Below are 27,461 nucleotides of genomic sequence, written 5' to 3' on the forward strand. Positions count from 1 at the left end.
GCGAGCGTATTGATGCCAGCAAATGCAACAAGATTGACGCTTTGATAAATTGGCCCCATACTGTAGATTATTTCAACTCTTACTAAACAGAAACTATTTTCATATTTATTGAATGTAAGTTATATGATATGTAAATATGCTTTAAGCACATGCACAGCCACACTACTGAGATCTGCATTCATTGGTGAATAGTTTCCTATTGATGGCACATCGCCACACATCTGTACAGTCAGACCACTTTTTTTATAACATTTCTCCCGGTTGGGGCTTGGCAAGACTGAAATTAGCATTTATCATGGATCTGGCAATTTTTATAACATCGGGCCCTAAATGAGAAATGAAAATGTAAGCATAATGTACTAATAATCCTACTAATACCAAAACCTGATCTGTTCTTTAAACATTTAAAACATGATTAGGGTGGAAGCTTTAGGCAAAAAATCATCAAATTTGAAATTGGTCTAGTTTCATCTTAACCTCATTTTTCTAAATCTTAAAATGCAGAATATTCACTTAACCGCACCCTCCCTTGTAATGGACTAAAAATTCTGAACATTCCACTTGATTTGTATATATAGGTCCTAAAACAGTAACGCAATCATACTGCTGCTTTCATCTTTTTAATAGCTCCTTCCAAGAAAAAACATATCTAATCTATTCTAGGACTTACTCTGTGTTCCAGGTCTTTTGGAGGAAGGTAAGAGATGGGCTTATTTTGTGAATTTAGTATGTTGGTCTAAATAGTATGGACTTATTGCTTATGATTTTTGGATTCAATTGACTAAAGCTAACAATATGCAATATACTGTATAGTGTGTAAACTTAATTGCAAGACAGGTAATACATTTAACAGTATTAGACAACCAGTGATGTTTACCCATCATATTCGATGCCCAGTAGAAATATTGAAACCTAATGCATATGGAATGGGGGAATAAAACCAATATAAAAGTAAAATTTAAAAAATGAAAACTCAGTATAAATATTTTGTAATGGTTAGATAACTGAGAGTCTAAAATTAAACTTTTTTTTGTAGTCAGAAATCAAGTAATATACCAGTCAATTGTGAAAACTATCTGGATACATTAAAGAGACAGTATACTGTAAAATTGTTTTCAATGACTTGTTATACCAGCTGCAGAGTATAAAATGTATAAGAAATTGCATTTTCAGGTTTATTTGTGTATATGAATTAGCTAGTGTTGTGCTTTTAAACCTATTGAAATGGGTTGAGCTTGCAGGTAATATGAGATCTTATTATATTATCACGTTGTGTACACACCCTTGTTTCCTTATTTTATATTTGTCTATTAACTAAAGCTCAATACTTAGAGAGGACAATAGAAAATTAATGTTTTATTACTTAAGTATCCTGCACCCCGTATCCTGCACCCCACCGGGCGTGTAATTTCTTCTGCTGGCTGTTTTTACTTTAGGTTTATCAATAGCATAGACTCCAGTATAGAAACTTTAAGTATAGGCTAAATCTGCTATTTTAAATGCTGAAATTTGGGTAAAGGAGCTACTTGTAAACAATTTAATACACTCCAGCAGGTAAACTTGGGAACAATTTAAAGGGGAGACAAATGTGAGTAAACTGTCACTTTAACACACTGTTTTTGCTGCAAAAGTTTTCAATGGTTAAATTACACCACAACTTGTCTTATGTGGAGGAGTCAATCTTGACTTGTTACTTGAGAAGCCATGATATGCCACTGTCATTATGTTAGCAAACCTTGCATTGCTTATTTTATCGCCGCTGATGCTAATTAGAGGCAGATACTTGTCAGGATTAGGTTTGTAGAGTTTTTCCCAAGTCTCAGAACTGGGAAACCCACAGAGATCAGAGTTAAACTAGGAAAAGAGGACAAAATAAATAATGAAAGTATGTTGAACTTTCTTTAGTTTGTTCTTATTTCTTTGTTTTGTCTATTACTTGTATTTGGCATGAGACTTTTGAGGACAAAAATATATATTTAAAAATATCTCAGTGCGTTTGTGTACTCTTAGGTACAGCTTGTTAAAAGGATGTTAAAGGGACAGTATATACACTCATTTTCATATAACTGCATGTAATAGACACTACTACAAAGAATAAGATGCACAGATACTGGTATAAAAATCCAGTATAAAACTGTTTAAAAACTTAGAAGCTCTAAGTTTAGCTCTGTTGAAAAGGTAGCTGGAAAGCCCACTGCAAGTGGTAAATAAGACACTCCCCCCTCCCCCTTCTTTTGCATATGAAAAGACCCTTTACACAAACAGGAGCAAGCTGGAGAAGGTAGCTGACGGTATTCTCATAAAACTTTGGGGCTTGGTTAGTCTAAAAATAAGAGCAATGTTATTTAAAAATAAGCAAAACTATACATTTAAAAAAAAACTACTTTATGGGCTATATAAATAGAGCATCTACAAAACATTTATGCAAAGAAAAAATGAGTGTATAATGTCCCTTTAAAGTTTGCGCAAGAGTAAGGTTTTAGGCTTCCTTTCCACTTTTTTTGCTTTATTGACATCTATAGGGGAATACTTAATCGTGCGCGTGATATTCTAAGTTCGGATTCTTATGCGCATCGGGTTAGCGCGCAAATGAAAACAGTTTACTTTCAACTTGTTATACGAGCGCTACCCGAGGCGCACAAAAATCTTATTTCTAGCGCACTTGAGCGGGAGCATTAAATACCTCTCCACTTGTAATCTGGCCTTTTATTGGGGATTAATTGGGGGATTTAATATGCTTTTAATAAAATTTATGTTTTGAAAAAAAAAAAAAAAGTTTGCCTTGTTCTATCCAGTGGGTCTTTTTCAATGAAATGTCCTATTATGGCTTAGTTCTAGTTTAATTGTTTTATTTTTGTATATGTTATTCAATTATAGTGTTTATTACATTTGTAAGGCCTGGGGTATACAAAGTATACTCACAATTTGCTTCTCATTCTAGACAACACACTTTTAATCATGAAGACTCTTCTGCTTTTCCTAACTCTTTGTGGCATGATAACAGGTAAGCAAAACCACTTCCTAGTCATCATTCTCTGCAAACAAAAATGATAAAATAAGCGTTAGTGAGTAGGAACCCACTTTACAGTGTTTCTGTGTGACAAATAAATGTTATTAACTCATTTTAAATAAAATGTGTTCCAAACCCACTGTTTTAAAAGATGATATAGCAGTTTTTCAGGTTATTGCATAACTCCCAGTATTTCCTGAACTGCATTAGACTTGTGGGTGGAGCCGTAGGTGTCCCATAGGTGGAGTCATTAAAGGCAAGGCGGAGTCACAAGTGTGGGACTGAATGATCTGTAGGTGGGTTGGACATACCCTAGGTGGAGCGTGTGGGGTTTAGGGGGGTGGCTAGGCAGACCCTGGTTTAACTTTGGAAACTAGACCACTAATAAGCAAGAGAGAGCTGCAGGAAGAAGAGTGTGACAATCCCGCAAGTAGTAGAATGGTTGGGAGCTCTGCTATTGAGCAAAATATGTTTCTGCATTTCAGAGCCGTAACTGGAACTTACTGGGCCCCAGGTCCATGTTTGTGGCAAGGCCCCCTCATTTGAACAGCACCCTTTCCAAAAACTAGCCCATAAATAAATATATATATATACCCACAAAAGCATGCAAACATACATACACAAATACACATATATCTACATACACGCACATATATGCACACATACATACACATATACCCACACACACGCAAACACATACATACACATATAGACATATATATATATATATATATATATATACACACACACATACATACATATAGACATATACACACACGCAAACACATACATACACATATACCCACACACATGCAAACACATACATACACATATAGACATATATATATATATATACACACACACACACATACATACATATACACATATACACACACGCAAACACATACATACACATATACCCACACACATGCAAACACATACATACACATATAGACATATATATATATACACACACACACACATACATACATATAGACATATACACACACGCAAACACATACATACACATATACCCACACACATGCAAACACATACATACACATATAGACATATATATATATATATACACACACACACACATACATACATATACACATATACACACACGCAAACACATACATACACATATACCCACACACATGCAAACACATACATACACATATAGACATATATATATATACACACACACACACATACATACATATACACACATATACACACACACAAACACATACATACGCATATATCCACACACATGCAAACACATACATACACATATAGACACATATATATATATATATATATATATACAGGGAGTGCAGAATTATTAGGCAAATGAGTATTTTGACCACATCATCCTCTTTATGCATGTTGTCTTACTCCAAGCTGTATAGGCTCGAAAGCCTACTACCAATTAAGCATATTAGGTGATGTGCATCTCTGTAATGAGAAGGGGTGTGGTCTAATGACATCAACACCCTATATCAGGTGTGCATAATTATTAGGCAACTTCCTTTCCTTTGGCAAAATGGGTCAAAAGAAGGACTTGACAGGCTCAGAAAAGTCAAAAATAGTGAGATATCTTGCAGAGGGATGCAGCCCTCTTAAAATTGCAAAGCTTCTGAAGCGTGATCATCGAACAATCAAGCGTTTCATTCAAAATAGTCAACAGGGTCGCAAGAAGCGTGTGGAAAAACCAAGGCGCAAAATAACTGCCCATGAACTGAGAAAAGTCAAGCGTGCAGCTGCCAAGATGCCACTTGCCACCAGTTTGGCCATATTTCAGAGCTGCAACCGAGTGCCCAAAAGCACAAGGTGTGCAATACTCAGAGACATGGCCAAGGTAAGAAAGGCTGAAAGACGACCACCACTGAACAAGACACACAAGCTGAAACGTCCAGACTAGGCCAAGAATATCTCAAGACTGATTTTTCTAAGGTTTTATGGACTGATGAAATGAGAGTGAGTCTTGATGGGCCAGATGGATGGGCCCGTGGCTGGATTGGTAAAGGGCAGAGAGCTCCAGTCCGACTCAGACGCCAGCAAGGTGGAGGTGGAGTACTGGTTTGGGCTGGTATCATCAAAGATGAGCTTGTGGGGCCTTTTCGGGTTGAGGATGGATTCAAGCTCAACTCCCAGTCCTACTGCCAGTTTCTGGAAGACACCTTCTTCAAGCAGTGGTACAGGAAGAAGTCTGCATCCTTCAAGAAAAACATGATTTTCATGCAGGACAATGCTCCATCACACGCGTCCAAGTACTCCACAGCGTGGCTGGCAAGAAAGGGTATAAAAGAAGAAAATCTAATGACATGGCCTCCTTGTTCACCTGATCTGAACCCCATTGAGAACCTGTGGTCCATCATCAAATGTGAGATTTACAAGGAGGGAAAACAGTACACCTCTCTGAACAGTGTCTGGGAGGCTGTGGTTGCTGCTGCACGCAATGTTGATGGTGAACAGATCAAAACACTGACAGAATCCATGGATGGCAGGCTTTTGAGTGTCCTTGCAAAGAAAGGTGGCTATATTGGTCGCTGATTTGTTTTTGTTTTGTTTTTGAATGTCAGAAATGTATATTTGTGAATGTTGAGATGTTATATTGGTTTCACTGGTAAAAATAAATAATTGAAATGGGTATATATTTGTTTTTTGTTAAGTTGCCTAATAATTATGCACAGTAATAGTCACCTGCACACACAGATATCCCCCTAAAATAGCTATAACTAAAAACAAACTAAAAACTACTTCCAAAACTATTCAGCTTTGATATTAATGAGTTTTTTGGGTTCATTGAGAACATGGTTGTTGTTCAATAATAAAATTAATCCTCAAAAATACAACTTGCCTAATAATTCTGCACTCCCTGTATACACACACACACATACATGCATATACACACATATACACACACGCAAGCACATACATGCACATATACAAGTATATATACAAACATACAAACTCATACAGATCTATACACACAAACAAAAAAAACACATATTTATATATATATATATATATATATATATATATATATATATATACACATACACACCTATACACACACATATGCAAACACATACATACACATATACACATATGTATACACACAAACATACACAACTATACACACACACGCAAGCACATACAAACATATATATATATACACATACATACATATACACATATACACACACAAAACACATGCACACAAAACAAGCCCAATCCAGCCCTTATTTATGTTAAAAACAAATGTTCATTTGCATCAAGATGAACGTGAAGACCAGCATTTGAAGGATATCTTTAAAGACACAATTGATGCAAACCAGCACATTTATCAGATTTGTCCTTCACCACAATGGTATACCAGGGGTGGTCCGTGTCTTTGACAATTTGTGCTTGTGCAGGAATTTTGACATAAGGTTACACCCATTCAAATTATGAAAAGTGCTAAAACTAACTGCTAACAGCAATTCAGAAAGAATTCCTGAAAATAAAAATACAGAACAGAGCATATGATAAGACAGTGTGTAAATGTATCTTGAGCAAGTTTTGTTTGAGTAATCACCTATTCTTTATTTGAATGTCTCTCTTTCTCTCATCCCCCCCCCCTTTCTCTCTCTCTCTTTCTCTCCCTAGCATCATATAGCTGTACATCAGACTCAGATTGTTCTATTGATCAGACCTGCGGGGCTTCTACTAGCACCTGTTCATGTAATACAACATACTACAAAAGACAAGGTAAGGTATTCATTAAAAAAATAGATACATTGTTTGTAACTTAAGATAACTTTCTTTATCAAGCAAAACAGAATATTCAATTTGCATAATAAACATCCACCAAGTGACTCCTTTCCACAAATTAGCTACATTTCTGTCTTCTTGAAAACAAGGGTGAAGCATACAGTAATAGGTCACAATACCCAGGCCCTGAACCCCTCCCCCCTTTTCCCCTCCCCCTGTATGGAATACCCTTGTTCCAACATTAAAGTGAAAGTCAATCCTAGCGTTGTACAAATGCTAGGATTCACTATTGAAACAAATAAAGGGGACTTTCATTCATGAAGTATAAGATACTTCATGTAGAAGGTTCCTTTATTTGTTTCAATCGATCGCCGTTCTTAGCTGCTACGGCAGCCCACGGCTAAAAAATTTTTTTGCTAAGAGGTGACGTTTTCACCTCTTAGCCAATAGCTGTGCGGTAAATCCGGCTTGGCACCCATGGGAGCTGTAGCAGCTAAGAACGGCGATCGATTGAACCAAATAAAGGAGCTTTCTACATGAAGTATCTTATACTTCATGAATGAAAGTCCCCTTTATTTGTTTCAATAGTGAATCCTAGCATTTGTAAAACGCTAGGATTCTAGTGCATTCTATATAAATAATACCACTATATATTATACCACCTGACACCCTAAACATTTCTTTATAAACTAAATAAAGGATGTACATGGCACCTTCTCATACACTCACTTCTGACAGCATGGGCCCTCCAAAGTATGGGGCCCAGGGCAGCTGCCCCTCTTGCCCTGCACAAAGCGCAGGCCTCACAACACCCATTGTAATTTAGCATATTTTCATCTATGTTTACTCTTCAATATTACCCTACCAGAAGTTCCCACAGTGAAAACACTCAGAAGGGAATAAGATAAACCTTTTCATGCATTTTGCCTCTCACTGTCAGGTCATATACAGGTGGCCCTCGGTTTACAACGGTTCAATTTGCACCGTTTCAGAATAACAATCTTTTTTTTCAGTCATGTGACTGCTATTGAAAAGCATTGAGAAGCAGTGCATTGATTAAAATAGCCAGTAGGTGGAGCTGTCCGCTTGTGTTGCAGCAAAGATATGCAAGCCAAGCAAGCTGAAATTAATCAGTTTAACCAGACCTGAGCTATCGAGCAGCTTGCAAAGGAACAAGATCTTCCTGTCTATAAATCAGTCCAGATTGGAATGCATAGAAAGAACTGTTTGCAGAAAAATGCAAGTAAAGTCTGTGTTGTGTGATTGTTTTATTAGGTTTATAATGCTGTTTAGCAAATTTTCTTGTTCATTTAACTTAGTTTAATTATATATTCTGTGTTGTGTGATTATTTTATTAGGTTTATAATGCTGTTTAGCATTTAACGTCTTCATTTCCAAGCTTTATAAATAATGTATTAGGTGTTACTTATGCCAATTTTAAGAGGGGCCTGGAACCTAACTCCCTCACTTCCCATTGATTTACATTATAAACTGGGTTTCAATTTACAACAGTTTCGATTTACAACCATTCCTTCTGGAACCTAACCCCGGTGTAAACTGAGGGCTACCTGTATATTGCACCATGTATGTCTGCAGCAACACGCTGATCACAGGTTTCATTTTTCTTGTCTAAATGACAAGTTTCCCAGGATTTGTTGAAAGCTGCTCACATCTTTCACTAAATAATATATCCTCAACAATAGACATATCCACTGTAAACTTGGTTATTTCCTTTTGTAGAAATATATCTAACATATCTATCAAGATAGCAATATGTGTAAGTGCAAGATCTAAAACTCCTGATGATGAAAGAGAATTCCTGAGCATGTTTTATACAAGAAAACATTTTAGCTTTAAAATTGTTGATAGTAAAGTTACTCATCGTATATACATAAACAATAATTCATTAGCAATAAGGAATGAATTGATATTATTTTTGGTTTCATCTAATTTATTAAAGACAGTAAAGCTTAATTTCTTGTGATAAAAATACAATACCAAAGAATACCGCAAATGTAAAATTTGGTTTCTAATGTGAACTTTGCTTTAAATGATTTGCCACTTAGCATTATATTAAGGTATTTCCCCAAGAGAAGAGAAGCACAGAGTGACTTCAGTACTGCATCCTATAGTTAAACATCAATATAGTGACCCTTTGTTTGGTCTTTTTTAGCTATAAAGCTTATATAGTGAGGTGGCAAAATATAAAGTAACTAAAAAGTATAAATGTGAGAGACAGAGCTAGAGAGAAGACGATAGATATATAGATAGATAGATAAGATAGATAGATAGATAGATAGATAGATAAGATAGATAGGTAAGATAGATAGATAGATAGATAAGATAGATAGATAGATAGATAGATAGATAGATAGATAGATAGATAAGATAGATAGATAAATAGATAGATAGATAGATAGATAGATAGATAGATAGATAGATAGATAAGATAGATAGATAGATAGATAGATACATAAGATAGATAGATAAGATAGATAGATAGATAGATAGATAGATAAGATAGATAGATAGATAGATAGATAGATAAGATAGATAGATGATAGATAGATAGATAGATAAGATAGATAGATAGATAGATAGATAGATAGATGGATAAAATAGATAGATAAGATAGATAGATAGTATAGGTAAGATAGATAGATAGATAGATAGATAGATAGATAGATAGATAGATAGGATAGGTAAGATAGATAGATAGATAGATAGATAGATAGATAGATAGATAGATAGATAAGGGAGATAGATAAGATAGATAAGTTGTTGGGGCAGGAGTTTCAGATTTCCAATTTCCTCCCGATTATGGGCAACCCAGATTTTTCACCAGGTTATAATAATAAAGTGTTCCATGAATGGAAAGCACAGGGACTGTCATATCTATCACAATTGAGAGAACCACAATCGGGCATAATAAAATCTTATGAAAACCTGACCAGGGAAAATAAACTGTCTCCCAAACATTTTTATGCTTTCTTGCAAGTTCGCCATCTAATAGATGACTGCATAAAACGGTTTGGCCAGGATTGGTCTCATCCAATCACCGACCCCGGATTAGTATTATATAAAGCCAGAATTAGATCCATAACAATCTGGTATCAATATATCATGAAATTCGAGGGAGCTGAGCATTTAAATCAGATTAAAAGGAAATATACATTATATTTTCCGGACATACAAAATAAAGATATATCAGATAGTCTTGTAAGGACTATGGAAGCATCAGACAGAGTTAATTTACGAGAGACACAATATAAGCTCATAAACAATTTTTATTTAACCCCAGCCAGAATTGCTAGGTGGTCTACACAACAGAGTATATGTCCAAAATGCCATAATCCAAACGCTGATTTGATACATTGTTTTTGGAACTGTCCTAAAATTGTACAATATTGGAGGAAAATACAGCATTGGACAAATAGAAATGTGTCGACTAAGATTGAATTAAATGCTACACATATTTTTTTTTTACACCCTGCCCAGACTCCGAGTGATAGACAGTTTATTAACTTAACGATTTTGCTAGCTAGGAATTTAATATGTAAAGGTTGGAAACAGAAAAATTCCCCTTTTATAAAAGAATTTCAGAATCAAATGAGATCGCAGATTATTTTAGAGCAAATAGGACTGAAAAAAGAGGCAGAGAAACAGATAGGGTTATTCTTTAAGAAATGGAAAAAATACATATGCAGGTTACCGCTACCATTACAACAGCAGATTATAGCCCCATTCCAAGATACTCTCCCCTTTTTGAATATGATAGTATCGGGGGCTCTCCCTTTGAACTGGGCGAGTTCCAGATAAAAACTGAAAGTTAGAGAGAAGGGGGAGGGGAACAGTAGGTAGAAGAATTTAATTTCTGTTTTTTTTTGTTTTTGTTTTTGTTCTCTCTCCCGCTCTCTCTCCCTTCCCTCCTGGGATGGATGGTCTGAGTTCATGACTAGGAGTTAGGAATTAAACTTTGCCGGAATATAATCTCCAGTAAATAATTCTTTTTTTTTAGTAGGATAAGCAATGTAGGATATGGAGTTTTCATTGTGTGTATATTTTGTGACATTTCTTCGATGAAATAGGCATTGGGTAGGATATTTCAATGTAGATGATTCTGTATATATTGTTTCAAGAAAATGTCTAGACTTTATGGATTTTCTTATTTTTTGAAATGTATATCATGTTTGAAATTATTATGTGGCTGACTCTGTTCCATATTCTCTTAAAAAAAAAATAAACAGATATTTAAAAAAAAAAAAAAAAGATAGATAGATAGATAGATAGATAGGATAGATAGGTAAGATAGATAGATAGGATAGGATAGGTAAGATAGATAGGTAAGATAGATGGATAGATGGATAGATAGATGATAGATAGATAGATAGATAGATAGATAAGACAGATAGATAAGACAGATAGATAAGACAGATAAGATAGATAGATAGATAGATAGATAGATAGATAGATAGATAGATAGATAGATAGATAAGATAGGATAGATAGATAGATAGATAGATATGACAGATATATATGATAGATAGATAGATAGATAGATAGATAGATAGATAGATAGATAGATAGAGCTAGATAGAAATATAGATAGATAGATAGATAGATAGATAGATGATAGATAAATAGATAAGATAGATAGAGCTAGATAGCTAGATAGGCAAATAGTGAGGCAATGGTTAAAGGGACACTAAACCCAAAAAAATTATTTCATGATTCAAGTACAGAATACAATTTTAAACAACATTCCAATGTACTTCTATTATCTAGTTTGCTTCATTATTTAGCTATCCTTTGTTGAAGAAATAGCAATGCACATGGGTGAGCCAATCATATGAGGCATCTATGTACAGCAACCAATCAGCAGATACTGCGCATATCTAGATATGCTTTTCAGCACAATATATCAAGAGAATAAAGCAAATTAGTTAATAGAAGTAAATTAGAAAGTTGTTTAAAATTGCATGCTCTTTCTAAATCCTAAAAGAAAAAATTTGGGTTTCATGTCCCTTTAACTTTTACTTTACTAAGAGGATTATTGAGGGATGTTTTCATACAATTTATCCACATGGAACACATCCAGCCTACAAATTCAATCACATTCTCTAAACTCCAAGAATACAATCTCTCCTACTTTATCTTAATCTCTCTGGATATACAGTATATTTGGACTATCAATCTGGCCTATACTGCACAGTGCATACATAAAATGAATAATCTCTGTATTTGATTGAGTTTGTATTCTGCCTTTTGTCACAGATTTTCCTCCAAGCCCAAACTTTGAGTGCACTGCTAATACACTATTTGTGGATATACTAAAGTGCCAACTGGAGAAAAGCAGCTATTTATCAACTAACGTACACCTGAATAATGAGAGCTGCATAGGAGAGGATCAGATTTTTAATAACAGTACTGCCAAGCTGATTTTTAGACGACCACTGAAAGAGGGAGACTGTGGTACTATTTTAAAAGTAAGTATATTCTATTAAAGTTGTGTTTAATCTAGAGACAGTATCAAAATACAGCAAGATACATGAAACATGAAAGTCAAGACACGGCCAGCTCAAGACTTGTGCTGCCTGGGCCCATGAATTAAATAATTCCGTCAACTCTCTGTCAACCAAAAGCTAAACCCAATGTTAGTCTCAGATATTACGGATCAGTAGAATCAAATTTCTCCAGGATATTCTAATACCCAGTTAACAGCTCTTAGTACTAAACCTAAGCCTACCTACATAAATGGCAAAGTTACACATAAATAATGTTCGTCTGCCTTATAATGATAGTATTAAAGTCAGAGGTGGTTCTACAGGTAACTATGTAACAGTACTGAGCAACAGAGGAGGGCAAACAATTGCCTGCCCCAGACATCACAACTTCTTGCCACAACTTCATGCCTAGCCATGCACCCAAATTGTCTAACCACACCAATATCTGCTTAACCACTCCCCTAGACTCTCTAGCTCCACCCACAGAAAACTCATGACCTTGCCTCTACCTGTTCTGACTCAACCCATTGAGCAAATGTGACTCCACCTACAGGCACTCTACTACATAGTCCACAGCTCCACAGCCCCTGTAATTAATTTGGTGGGGAAAGTGTTTGCCCCCAACATATTATTTCTAGAATCATCACTAACAGTAGTTTAAAAACTACCCCAAGCCTATTTCCAGATATAATGCATTACAGTTTCAGGGACAATATTTCTGCAGTGCTGTCAACTATTTTAATGTCATATGTTAAAGTGTATCTAATAATGGGTGGAACTACCATTGGTGCAGCAGGTGCAGAGCACAAATACCGGGGGGGGGGGGGGGGTGGGTGGCATTGCAGCCAGTCTAAATATAGGTGTGTGCCTATGTGGTCATTATCTGTGTATAGATACTCAACAGAATTATACAGTGCAGTGTGTTCACTTGTAGTGTGTACAGATATATAGAATACACATCAGAGTATACATACTCATCAAATTTATACAGAGCAGTGTACTTATCAAGGTATAGTGTATAGAAACTCACATGATTATACAGCACTATGTTCTGACTGCCAGTGTATAAATAGTGTCATTATAAAATGTATTATGCTCATTATTAGTAACAATAGATTTATTTAGTGATGTTTCGGGGAATACACCCCTTCATATATATATTATTACGTAGTTACCTTCGGGGAGGGCAGGGGGCAAAAATGTTTGCACCATGGTCCTCTGTTTAGTAGGTCTTATACTGTATCAAATGTTAATCTTTGGGAAGTAAAATCAATATAATAGCGCTGCGGAATCTGTTGGCGCTCTACAAATAACCGATAATAATAATAATAATATTTTCTTTTCTTTTTTTTCTTTCAGGTAAATAATAGTTTCATTACTTATTCCAATACCTTGTACATTTCTGCCAAAGCATCGAATATAGTATCCAAAAATAATGTCACTATCTCTTTAAGTTGCTCATTTCCAGTAAACATCACTGCAGCTCTTAATGTTTCCTTGAATCCAAAACTTGGGTAAGTATTTTCAGAAGCTTCAATCAGCTATTAACATAAATCCACCTTGTGATTGTCTAGTGAATCTATTGGCACACTTTGTGAATTGTATATATTTCATTATTTTTTCTGTAAAGATCTCTCTATTCCCAGTGGGGAAAAACTAATTCATTACAAATCTGTGTATAGCTTATATGATTATGACTTTCATCAGAAGACTATTAACTAAACACTAAGGGTTAGATTACAAGTGGAGCGCTAAATTGCTTTTGCACGAGTCGGGTTACGCTGGCATTACAAGTTGAAAGTTAAAAAACAATTGCTCTATTGCTAACCCGATACAAGTCAATGGAGCAAAAAAGTTTTAAAAAAAAAAAACACCCTGCTCGCGCGCTAACCTGAATCCCCATGAGCCCCTATTTTAATAACACCTAAACCGCCACATAGCCCACTGCAAAGTCACCACTACACTATTAACCCCTAAACCTCCACTCCACCGCATCGCAAACTACTTAAAGGGACATAATACTCATATGCTCAATCACTTGAAACTGATGCAGTATAACTGTAAAAAGCTGACAGGAAAATATCACCTGAGCATCTCTATGTAAAAAAGGAAGATATTTTACCTCACAATTTCCTCAGCTCAGCAGAGTAAGTTCTGTGTAAAAAGTTATACTCAGCTGCTCCCAGCTGCAGGTAAAAAAATTAAAAAAGGAACTTTTGAGATAAAATATCTTTCTTTTTTACATAGAGATGTTCAGGTGATATTTTCTAATCAGCTTTTTACAGCTATGCTGCATCACTTTCAAGTGTTTAAACATTTGGGTATTATGGCCCTTTAACTATACTATTAACCCCTAAACCCCCCCCCCCAACATTGCAAACTACCTAAATAAACTATTAAGCCCTGAACCGCCATCCCCCCCACATCGGAATAACTAACCTATACTATTAACCCCTAAACCACCACCCCACATCGCAAAGTAATAAACTAACATCTAAACCTAAAACCCCCTAACTTTACCCAAATTAAAATACCCCAATATTTACGCAAAAAAATTACCTGTAAAATTAAATAAAAACCTAATCGTACCTTTGAAAAAAAAAAATATTATTACTAAAAAAAAAACACCTAAGATTACTAAAAATAAAAAAACCTAACATTACCAAAAAAAAAACCATAACATTACAAAAAAAAAGTCTAACATTACAGAAAATAAAAAAGTAATTACCAAAAATAAAAATAAAAAAAATTACTCTATTCTAAAACTAAACTACAAATAGCCCTTAAAGGGACATTATACACTAGATTTTTCTTTGCATAAATGTTTTGTAAATGAACCATTTATTTAGCCTATACAGGTTTTTATGTAAAAAAAAATGTATAGTTTTCCTTATTTTTAAATAACATTGCACTGATTTTCAGACTCCTAACCAAGCCCCAAAGTTTTAGGAGAATACTGATGTATACCTATTCCAGCTTGCTGCTGTTTGTGTAAAGAGTATTTTGATATGCAAAGGAAGAGGGGAGTGTCTGCTTTTTTTGCTATACAAGCACTGTCAGTGGGTGTTCAGCTACCTTTTTTACAGAGCTAAACTGGGAGCTTCTAAGTAAGTTTTTAAAAGGATTTATACTGGATTTTTAGATCAGTATCTGTGCACATTATTCTTTATAGTAGTGTCTACTATATGCAGTTAAAGGGACAGTCTAGTCAAAATTAAACTTTTATTATTCAAATAGGACTTGTAATTTTAATCAACTTTCCAATTTACTTTTATCATCAAATTTGTTTTGTTCTCTTGGTATTCTTAGTTGAAACTAAACCTAGGTAGGCTCATATGCTAATTTCTAAGCCCTTGAGGGCTGCCTCTTATCACATGTTTTTTAAATTGCTTTTCAAAACAAGAGACTGAAAGTACATGTGGGACATATAGATAACACTGTGTTAACGCCAGGGGAGTTAAGATTTAGCACAATACAATACTAAATGCAAGTCAATAGATAATAAACAGTCACAGTCGTGTGATCAGGGGGCTGGAAGAAGGTTCTTAGATACAAGGTAATCACAGAGGTAAAAAGTATATTAATATAACTGTGTTGGTTGTGCAAAACTGAGGAATGGGTAATAAAGGGATTATCTATGTTTTAAAACAATACAAATTATATTGTAGACTGTCCCTTTAAATGAAAATTGGTTTATGCTGTCCCTTTAAGAGCTGATTCGCTTTAAGGCAATTTTGGGGTGTTTTTTTGAGGAGAGTATTAGAATAGGAGTAATTTTTTTATTTTATTTTTTGGTAATTACTTTTTTATTGTTTGTAATGTTAGGGTTTTTTTTTTGGTAATATTAGTCTTTTGTTTCTTTTTTTTAGTAATGTTAGGTTTTTTGTTTTTTTAGTAATGGTAGGTTTTTGGAGTTAAAAGTATAATTTAGTTATTGCAATGTGGGGGATGGCAGTTTAGGGATTACTAATATAGTTTAGTTCAGAGGCATAACTAGAAACTCCAGGGCCCCGGTGCAAGAATCCATAAAGCCCCCCCCCGTGTCATAGACATTCATAAGAACCCACAGTCACCTATGTGCACACACACATATGGCTTCTGAGATATTATTATTTCACAAGATATGCCACTGGTGAGAATACTAGCTCACACAGTATGTGTGAGTGATATATATATATATATATATATATATATATATATATATAAATAAATATTTATAAATATATAAATATATATATGCATTTATATTTAGATACATACATATATACATACATACATACACACATTTACACATATATATATATATATATATGTATACACACATATAAATACATATATATATTGTACATTTACATAAATATATATATATTTATATATACAGTATATACATATATATGTGTATGTATATATATATATATACACATATACACGCATATGACTGCTCAATTTATATTTTACACAATACCCTCATAAGCAGACCAGCAATCCCTATTATCTATTTACTCTTGAGATATATAGGTATAGATGACATAGCTATAGAGATATATCAAGAGTAAATAGATAGTAGGGATCCCTGGTCATCTTTAAGGGACACTGAAACCCAATTTTTTTTTTTCGTGATTCAGATAGAGCATGAAATTTTAAGCAACTTTCTAATGTACTCCTATTATCAAATTTTCTTCATTATCTTGGTATCTTTATTTGAAATGCAAGAATGTAAGTTTAGATGCCGGCCCATTTTTGGTGAACAGCCTGGGTTGTTCTTGCTGATTGGTGGATAAATTCATCCACCAATAAAAAAGTGCTGTCCAGAGTCTGAACTAATAAAAAAGCTTAGATGTCTTCATTTTCAAATAAAGATAGCAAGATAACGAAGAATAATTGATAATAGGAGTAAATTAGAAAGTTGCTTACAATTGCATGCTCTATCTGAATAACAAAAGAAAAAAAATTTGGGTTCAGTTCTATAATACCAAAGCATCATCAAGTGGGTAATTCTTATAAATATACATTAATAGTTTCTGAAAACTACAAGCAACACAAGATTCTGAATAAAAATATATCTATCCATAAGAAGAGACTAAATTCAGTGGCATAAAGATTTATATGAGCAAGTACAATTTTGAAGGCAATGAATGTATAGGGCAGTAAAAAACTAAAACAAAGGAAATTACGGTAAAAATTAGGCTAATTAATTCATTAGTAACAACTTTTTAACACTTCACAATTTTAAAACTCACTGAGAATTGAAGCCTTGTGACTTTCACACGGTTACGTTCTCCCTAGTGCCTCAATGTATAGTGGCTGCTTCCCTCTGTGATGTCAGAGTGCAGAGAGTTAATGGGAAATCCTGAGAAGGCAGTCAGCTCAGCTATCGAGATATTTATGGGAGTTCAGGAATTTTTTAGCCTTTGCAGAGACTACATATGCAGTCAGGAGCCAATGTGCACGCCAAAGCCGCCAATGAGATCTATAGCTAAGTTTGTGCTGAAGGTAGCTATGCCCTGAGTGGGGGGGGGGGGGGCCTCCAGGGCCCGATCGCAGTTGCAACCTCTGCATCCCCAGTAGTTACGCTCCTGGTTTAGTTATTGCGAAGTGGGGGGATGGCTATTTAGGGGTTAATATTTTGATTAGGTAGTTTGCAATGTGATGGGATGGCGGTTTAGGGGCTAATACTTTATTTATTTAGATTGCAATGTGAAGGGATGGAGTTTTAGTGGTGATTATTGTAGTTTAGTGTAACTGTTCTATCTGGACAAACTATTATGCAACCTTTAAAGTCGCATAAAAACTTTGATCTGTAAAATGCGATTGCACTTGCACGATCGCATTTACTTTGAACTTGTAATACAAGCACTTATTAGCCTTTTACGCTCCCCATAGTAAATATGAGGAGCGTGAATTACCGCGAGTTCGCGCAAACGAATTTGCTGTAATTTTGACAGCGCTCCACTTGTGATATGGATTTGAGCGTAAAGAATACAGCAACCTTGCAATTGCGTTTACGCTACTAGCGCTAAAGATAGCGATCCACTTGTAATCTAGCACTAAATAAATTTCATGCACTTCCCTCCAATCAAGGGAGTTGTCATTTTGTAACCTAGGTTACACTACAGGTATCTGAAGTAGAGTTGCTGCACATGTGCAAAAAAAGTCCGTACTGGAATGTAGTGAAAGGTAATTTTCAACATGGTGGCACCCATAATAATAATAAGAAATATATTTAATGTACCTTTAACTCCTGACTGCCTGAGACAGCTGCACATCAATGCATTGTTATCCTCTCTGTCTTCCTAAGGGTCAAGTATACACCACCTTACTTAAGCACTGTTAGCAAAAACAGGTCTTAAATTCCTAATTAATCGTTAAAAAAACACAAATTAAATGGACACTGTACTCCACAAATGTTGCCCATATGAAAGAGCATCACCTGGATATGATAAATATCTTTTTTCTATATCATTAGATGTGAAATACAAGCTGTTTAAATTGAAAAATAATACTGATGTATCCAGTTGTGTACTTCCTAGTAATGCTTATTGGCTGATAAACTCTTCCTACTAATGTGTATATTTATTAATGCAATGAAAATCAATGCAATATCAAGAACAAGGAAACTACAATAAAAGCTATAAGTATCAATAATAAATATCAACCAATCCTTGTGGGTCCCAAAAATCAAGAGCCAGAAAATAGTTTTGATAGTACTGTACTAATGACAACAGTTTCAGAAGAAACAAACATAAGGAATTTTCAGCACATTACTAGGTTGTAGACTAGTTTTTTTCAACCAGACACTATGTTAACTAACTTATACTGTGTTGGTTAACGTATGTGACTTGTGGACATATTTCCAGGTAGACTGCTCTAAAAATCCAATTGACTAGCATTGCCCATGTTGGCTCATGTCGGCTTTGTTAAAAACAAAAAAAAAATCATCTGACTTGTCAGTACAATTTTAGTAAGTTGGCTATCCACAAATCACAGACTTGCAACAGACTTGAGCCTGACTTGTTAAAAGTAAAGGACTTAAAGTCACATGATCTTCATCTACTCACTTGCTATAGTTAGGATTTTAAGAACCTTATTATAACAGGCCTTAGATGTAAATATATTTAACAACTACAGGCATAAATCATTGAGGTGTGTTCTAATCCTTAATCATACTTCCCACATACTTTAATGTTAAATTCTATAGTAAAATATATATTTTTTTAAGTTTTAGGATATACACAATTATTATGCTAATTTGAACACGGAGAAAACATAGATGAAATGCAGTCATCCCATGCATTCTGACAAACCCATGTTTTTTTTATTTGTAACATTTTTTATTGAGAACAAGATTGCACATAAACAGATATATAATACTGGACACAATCCTTATTTTACATAATTTGTGTTGTTCTGAAATGCATCCAAGAAATTATGGTTCTCATATTTTTCTCCCCTTAATTAACAGTGAAGGTCTCTTTTGGACCCAAAGCGTTATAACAGATTGTGATCAGGGGGTAGCTTTAAAAGAAAATGAAAAAACAAGACAAAACAGAAAATAAACAAAAGTTTGCATCATAATACTAAGCAATACTATATTAGTATGCTTAAATGACATATAAAGATGCAATAATCAGAGCTAAACACGCCTACATTATATATATATATATATAAAAAAAACAGTGCAATACACAGAGGAAAAGAGCAAGCATGTTTTCAGTTTTGCACTGTATGAACAGTGGTGTTATAGTAACTATCTAGTATGGGGTTTTGTCATCCTGAAAAAGAAAATAAGTAAAACCTAGGACTGAATATACCAGTAGTACAAGGAACAATACACGTAGGAAAATAACAACTAATCTATCATTGTTGCTCATTATGGACAGTGATAACATTATAACTGTTTAGCATAAAATTTTACCATCTTGATGTAGTATATTGAGTATAGCTAGAAGCTCTGTAGATTGTGACTCAACTGGTTTGCAGCTATGTCCCTATCCTTATGCGTTAGACATGGGGTAATATCTATGAACAAGCATGTCCTTTCCTCTGCGGCTCCGGCCGTAAGCCACAGGATCAGGACTAAAGTGTTGTGTACATCATTGTGTTCAGACTATTCCCATGTTTATAATGAACCCTGTATAAGTTATATACCAAGGGGTTTCAGCCTGACAACATGCTAGACATTACATCTGTCATATGTGAGCTCCCATGCTTTTGTAGCTGGTAGATTTCATGTTGCACATAGTAGTGAAAGGATAAAAAAATATTTATAGCAATTGAAGTAAATTAAGCAGATGGGAACAGGGCACATTTACACTTTGCTAGAGGGGCATAGAGAAAAATTGAGCTATACATTTTTAACTGACTCTTCCACGCTAACTAAAATAAGTACATCTAAAAAGATTGCCTTACTCTATTCTTATAACTTGTAAACACTGGTACAACTAGAGATTCACAAATGAATGCGATCATACTCTTAACAGGAACATATCCACTAGAAAAAAGGATTATGTGTGCGAAATTAATACTAAACATCAATATCTGATCAGAATATTATAAGAAGTCCCCTTGTCGTAAGTGATTATCCATAGTCATCAAGTTCTGAGAGCCCCATGGGCTTCTGGTTTAAAGAAGAGCCATATCGGTAAGGAGTAAGTCTCTTGGAATATAGATAGCTAATCAGTTCCAAAGGAGGCTTTAATGTAAGTACCTCAATCACCCCCTTGATGTTAACTCTTGTGGGAGAGGAGCTGTATGGAGTGGTGGTATTCTCTGGTCGGCTTTCAAAGCGGGCACGGATATCATGCAGTGCTGCAGGCCTGTGTGACATTTGCTCTTTGGCCGCTACCTCCCGGGGGCCCCCCCCAGAAACCCCACTGGGCCGCGGCGCAACGTCCCCTTGGTCACTGAGATTCACATGAGAAGCCGGTGATATCTTGGATCACTGCCTTTGATGGGCTTTTCCTCTCAGATGTTGGCATTTGTAATCTGTATGGCATTTCCGGATATGCCATGTCATCCAGCCTGCTATGAAGTGATGAGGTAGCGGTATCTGGGAGCTCTGTTTGGTGCTGCTCGCCTTCCAACACATCAATTTTTAAGGCTTTGTTTATGCTAATAGAGGCAAAGCGTTTCATTAATGCATCTAGCGGGGCCTTCTCAATAAGGCGCTGAAAAAGTTCTTCAATTCTGCGCCAGCTATCATTAGAGATGCGTTGGAAGCCAGTGTCTCCTGTGTCGGCCATTTTAGTTCCCCTGTGTCGTTATTTTCTGGGGGTTTTCTTACGCTATGCTACTTTCGTGTGGCTATTTTCGGTGTCTCTTCCTCTCTATTCTTCAGTTGGTAGGATTGGGTATGTGTGGATGCTGGCTGGTATTTTGGCGTGTTCAGCTGTGACTGAAAACCTTGGATCACCGAGGGGGAAGCGCTGCCTATTTGTGTGCCGCCGCTCTAGGCCTTTAATGTCTGATTCCCCGCTTCAGCTTCACTAATACAGCGTGTTGTGGGATATCTGTAGCTCTGCTATGCAATAGTACACTGCAGAAGGTGATATGTGTAGGATAGGCTGTAGGATTACTCCTGTAATCGGCGGATTATTGGAGATTCCGCTGGAGCTAAAGAAAGTGCGACCGTTCCCGGCCACTGTTCAGACACGCCCCCCCCCCCCCCGACAAACCCATGTTTTATATTAAACTACAATAATAGTGTATTAACATCATGTGGTTTCACTCTAGTAAAGAAAGCAGTCTCTAGATTTTTTTTTACTGATTTATAACAAATGCTGTTCAGTCTAGTACACAAGATGTAATCCAGAAACATATCAGTTAACAGGTTAAAAATACAATAGTGATGTGATACCTTTAGCTTTTAATTTAATATTATTTTTTGTAATTTTAATACATTACTATTTTTTTTTTTTTAATGCATGCATTTGGGCTTCAGCTGTACAGAGGCTACAAAGAGCTTGCTTCCATTGAGCCGTAATTAGGTTTGCGTGCGCTCGCAAAACGATAAATTTGCTGTTGGAAGCAATTTCGTTCATCGACTGCTTCCAATGGCGTGTTATACCTCAATTTTTGGCAACCGGACTCCAACTACTGAAAACATTTTCGTGTTTTTGATGCCTGGTTCCCATTGAAATCTAACCTGCCTCCAAAAAATAAACCTAACACATTAAAAACCCTATATCTGCCATCCCCCCACATTGCAACTAATAATAAAATGTATTAACCTCTAAACCGCCACCCCCCACAACACAATCTACCTATTTAAACTATTAACCCCTAATCTGCCAACCCCCACATCACAAAGTACCTAATAAATGTATTAACCCCTAATCCGCCATCCCCCCACAACGCAAAGTACCTAATTAACCTATTAACCCCTAAACCGCCAACCCCCTCATCGCAAAGTACCTAATAAATGTATTAACCCCTAATTCGCCATCCCTCCACAATGCAATAAATAATAAAATGTATTAACCTCTAAACTGCCACCCACCCACAATGCAAGCTACCTATTTAAACTATTAACCCCTAAACCGCCAACCCCCACAACACAATCTACCTAATTAACCTATTAACCCCTAAACCGCCAACCCCTAACAACGCAATCTACCCAATTAACCTATTAACCCCTAAACTGCCAACCTTCCACAACACAGTCTACCTAATTAACCTATTAACGCCTAAAACGGCATCCCCCACAACGCAATCTACCTAATTAACTTAATAACCCCTAAACCACCAACCCCCCACAACGCAAAGTATCAATCTAATCACTAAGCCCCCTAAACTTACACCCCCTAAATTAACCCCAATTAACTACAATTACATAAAATAAAAAAGACTACCTTTAAAAATTAATAAAGATTACCAAAATTAAAAAATCCTATCTTTACGTGAAAGAAAAAAAAACTAAGTTTACATATAAAAAAACTAAGATTAAATTAAAATAAAAAATATAAGATTACAAAAAATAAAAAAATATAAGATTACAGAAAAAAATAAAGGAAATTATCCAAAATAAACATTTAAACTTAATATAATACCCCTATAAAAACAAAAAAGCCACCCCAAAATAACAACATCCCCTAAGCTAACACTAAACTACCAATAGCCCTTAAAAGGGCCTTTTGTAGGGCATTGCCCTAAGTTTAGCAGCTCTTTTACATTAAAAAAAATACAAATTAACCCCTAAGAGTAAAAGCCCCCAGCCACCCACCCAACCCCACAAAATAAAAAAGACCTAACTCTAAAAATAATTAAGCTACCCATTGTATGGGCATTGCCTTTAAAAGGGCAACCAGCTCTTTAGTGACCATAAAAAAGCTCTAATCTAAAAAAAAAAAAAATCACCCCAAAAAAAATATAACACAAACCCCGACATAGGTAATCACCATTTCTGAAGTCCGGTGGTGAAGGTCTTCTTCCAGGAGGCTCCATCTTCAATCTTCATCCCGGTGTCGGGGAGCCATCTTCTTTTTTCATCCCAGTGGCGCGGAGCAAAGGCAGCGCGGAGCTGAACAGGATCGGCGGTCACGCAGACATCCAACATGAAGGGTCCTCTTCATGCGCACACTGAAGATTGAATGCAAGGTACCTGCTTTATATTGGAGTACCTTGCATTCCTATTGGCTGAAAATGTCAAATCAGCCAATAGGATGAGTGCTGCTTAAATCCTATTGGCTGTTCAAATCAGAAGATGGAGCCGCCTGAAAGGGCTCCATTTTTAACGGCTCAATGGAAACGAGCCCTAAGTTGGCTTACAAGTTAGTTTTAAAGAACTTTGCCTTTGAAAAGTCAATTGAAACTTAGAAAAATGTTTTCTAGCCCACCAGAAACTCTGATGGGAAGCTGGTTAAACTTTTAAAATGCTGGATTTCTGCAGTGACATAGCTGAGTTTAACCAGCCTCACCTGCCTTTTTTTTCTAACATGCAAGTCAGTTGGCAGCTTTGTGGATAGACTTCTAACTAAGGCCTACATTACAAGTGGAGAACTAATTTATCGTGTGCCCGCAAACGGGCACATTTTCCTGTTTGTGGGCACGCAATAAATATTACAAGTGGTTGGTTATGGCTACCGTGTCAGACCTCTGGTTAATTTTCTAAATGTCCACCAATTGCCCCCAAAATTAGACAGTGTTAGTTCATGTGTGCCATATAGATACCTTGTGCTCACACTTGTGGAGTTGTTTATTAGTCAGCACTGATTGGCTAAAATGCAAGTCTATCAAAAGAACTGACATAAGGAGGCTTAGATACAAGGTAATCACAGAGGTAAAAAGTATATTAATATAACTGTGTTGGTTTTGCAAAACTGGGGAATGGGTTATAAAGGGATTATCTATCTTTTTATACAATAACAATTCTGGCGTAGGCTGTCGAAACGCATGAAAATTGAATAAGAAACTTTGCAGCTCTGATGAGGAAAATCCATCCATGATGTCCTTCAGACATTGCTAAAATGCAGAAAGCATAACTTTAAGAACACCTATAATTTAATTTGCTATCCAATTGTGTAGACTACTCATTACCTGTGTGGATGGATCGTGGTAGGATCAAAAAGGCCCCCTGAACATGATGATCCCATTTCTGTATAGTGTAAGTGGTATAGCTTCAGGGTTTTTGAAACGTGCCCCCCCATCTCGGTACACAATTTAAGATTCCCCTTCCCCTCCAAGCACATTAAGATCACGAAGATTCTCCAGAATTACATCAAAATCTGTCTTAAAAGAGGCACTAGAAGTGAAGTCTGTAGGGGTGACACCAATACAATATTTATTAATTCCATTTTGATTAAATAGTGAATTGGATGCATCTTTTATAGGATAAAACTAGCTAAAGCATAATCTGATTAAAGGGATATGAAACACAATTTTTTTTCTTTAAATGGATAGTCTAGTCAAAATTAAACTTTAATGATTCAGATAGAGCATTCAATTTTAAGCAACTTTCTAATTTACTCATATTATCAATTTGTCCTTGTTCTCTTGGCATCTTTATTTAAAAAAGCAAGAGTGTAAGTTTAGGAGCCAGCCCATTTTTGGTGTAGCACCTGGGTAGCGCTTGCTGGTTGGTGGCTACATTTAGCCCTTAAATTGTAATATTATTATTATTATTAATATACTTTATTTATGAAGCGCCAACATATTCCGCAGCGCAGTCCATGGATCCAATTCATTTAAATAAAACAATACAAGACTTGTAAGAGACAGGACACAATTTACAAACACATACAGGAGGGATTGAGGGCCCTATTCCCGTGGGAACTTACAATCTAGAAGGGTAGGAGGTTGAGAAACAGGAGGTGAGGACTGCAAGATTGAGAAAGATGTTAATACCGAGTTAGATGAGGGAAATGTTTGGTAAGTGAAATTAATTTATTATTGAGTTGGGTGGTAGGCTTCCCTGAACAGAAAAGTCTTCAGTGAACATTTAAAGGAAGACAGATTAGGGCAAAGCCTGACAGCACGAGGGAGAGTGTTCCAGGGGGTAGGTGCTGCACGACAGAAGTCCTGCAGTCTAGCATGAGAGGAGGTGATAGTCGCAGATGCAAGGAGCAGGTCATTGTTGGATCTTAGTGGACGGGCTGGAGTATACTTGTTTATCAGAGAGGATAGGTAGAGGGGAGCGGCGTTGGTGAGAGCTTTGTATGTAAGGGTGAGAATTTTGAATTTAATTCTGCTGTGAATGGGGAGCCAATGAAGGGACTCACAGGGAGGTGCAGCAGATACAAAGCGACGGGAAAAGTGGATCAGCCTGGCAGAGGCATTTATGATGGATTGAAGGGGGGAGAGGCGGGAAAGAGGAAGGCCAGCGAGTAGGTTATTTCAGTAGTCAAGTCGGGAAATAACAAGGGAGTGGATTGTTTGCTTTGTGGTGTCAGCGCTCAGAAAAGGGCGAATTTTGGAAATATTGCGTAGATGGTTGCGGCAGGATGTAGAAAGCGATTGGATATGGGGAACGAAGGATAGATTTGAGTCAAGTGTGACTCCGAGGCAGCGGACTTGGGGCGATGGGGAAATGGTGATGCCATCAACAGGGATAGAGAAGTCAGAAGTCGGTGTAGAGCTTGAGGGAGGGATAAGAAGGAGCTCAGTCTTGGACATGTTAATCTTTAGGTGGTGAGAGGCCATCCAGGAAGAAATACCAGATAAGCAATCGCTGACATGAGAAAGGACAGAGGGAGAGAGAGCAGGGGTGGAGAGGTAGATCTGGGTGTCATCAGCATAGAGGTGATATTAGAAGCCATAACTTTTGACAATATCCAAATTGCATGGCCTAAACAGTTTACAGTTATTAATAAATATGTAGTTTATCAGTTAAGGGCAAATGTTAGTAGTCCACTCTATGGATCTTATAGGGACAGTCTAGTCATGATAGGGTATGCAATTTTAAATAACTTTCCAGTTTACTTTTATCATCAAATTTGCTTTGTTTTCTTGGTATTCTTTGTTGAAAGCTAAACGTAGGTAGGTTCATATGCTAGTTTCTAAGCCCTTGAAAGTCGCCTCTTATTTCAGTGCATTTTGACAGTTTTTCACAGCTAGACAGCGCTAGTTCGTGTGTGCCATATAGATAACATTGTGCTCACTCCAGTGCAGTTAAGTATATGTCAGCACTGATTGGCTAAAATGCAAGTCTGTCAAAAGAACTGCAATAAGGGGGCAGTCTGCAGAAACTTAGATACAAGGTAATCACAGTGGTAAAAAGTGTATTAATATAACTGTGTCGGTTATGCAAAACCGAGGATGAATGGTTAATAAAGCGATTATCTATTCTGGAGTAGACTGTCCCTTTAACTAAAATGCATGAACATTGAATAAGAAACAAGTGTATGTGGTGGTAACAAGTAAATATATTTACACTTGTCGTTCTTACTTTCCAGGTTCTCACAGATAATTGTCCCTGAAATGAATGCGGTGCTGTCAGTAAGTATGGAGGTGAACATAAACCCAGAATTTACTATTTTGGTCAATGATCAAACAGTACTCAAAGTGGAAGATCCTTTATATGTCTCAGTGAAAATACCATACTTGGATGCAGATTTTTTTTCAGTTTCGGTTGTCAACATTTATGCATCCCCACTTCCTAGTGGTGTCTCACCAGTTTATATATTTACTGATAGGTAAGTGCTGAACAGAACAATAATAGTCATATAGCTAATATTGCAATGTAAATATAT

The 27,461-nt window shown here is 36.1% G+C and overlaps 1 protein-coding gene across 1 annotated transcript in view; it reads left to right on the top strand.

The window, feature by feature from the left end:
• The first annotated feature begins 543 nt into the window (after positions 1–543).
• The window catches only part of LOC128653593 (uromodulin-like), a 68,858-nt gene continuing 41,940 nt past the window's right edge, over positions 544–27,461 (top strand). The window contains exons 1-6 of the mRNA XM_053706975.1: positions 544–697; positions 2,942–3,004; positions 6,668–6,769; positions 12,047–12,258; positions 13,636–13,790; positions 27,165–27,404. Coding sequence (XP_053562950.1) covers positions 2,959–3,004; positions 6,668–6,769; positions 12,047–12,258; positions 13,636–13,790; positions 27,165–27,404 — 755 coding nt within the window. The 5' untranslated portion in view covers positions 544–697; positions 2,942–2,958. The remainder of the gene's footprint in view (positions 698–2,941; positions 3,005–6,667; positions 6,770–12,046; positions 12,259–13,635; positions 13,791–27,164; positions 27,405–27,461) is intronic.

The sequence above is a fragment of the Bombina bombina genome, chromosome 3 (assembly GCF_027579735.1).
Source record: "Bombina bombina isolate aBomBom1 chromosome 3, aBomBom1.pri, whole genome shotgun sequence".
Classification (NCBI taxonomy): domain Eukaryota; kingdom Metazoa; phylum Chordata; class Amphibia; order Anura; family Bombinatoridae; genus Bombina; species Bombina bombina.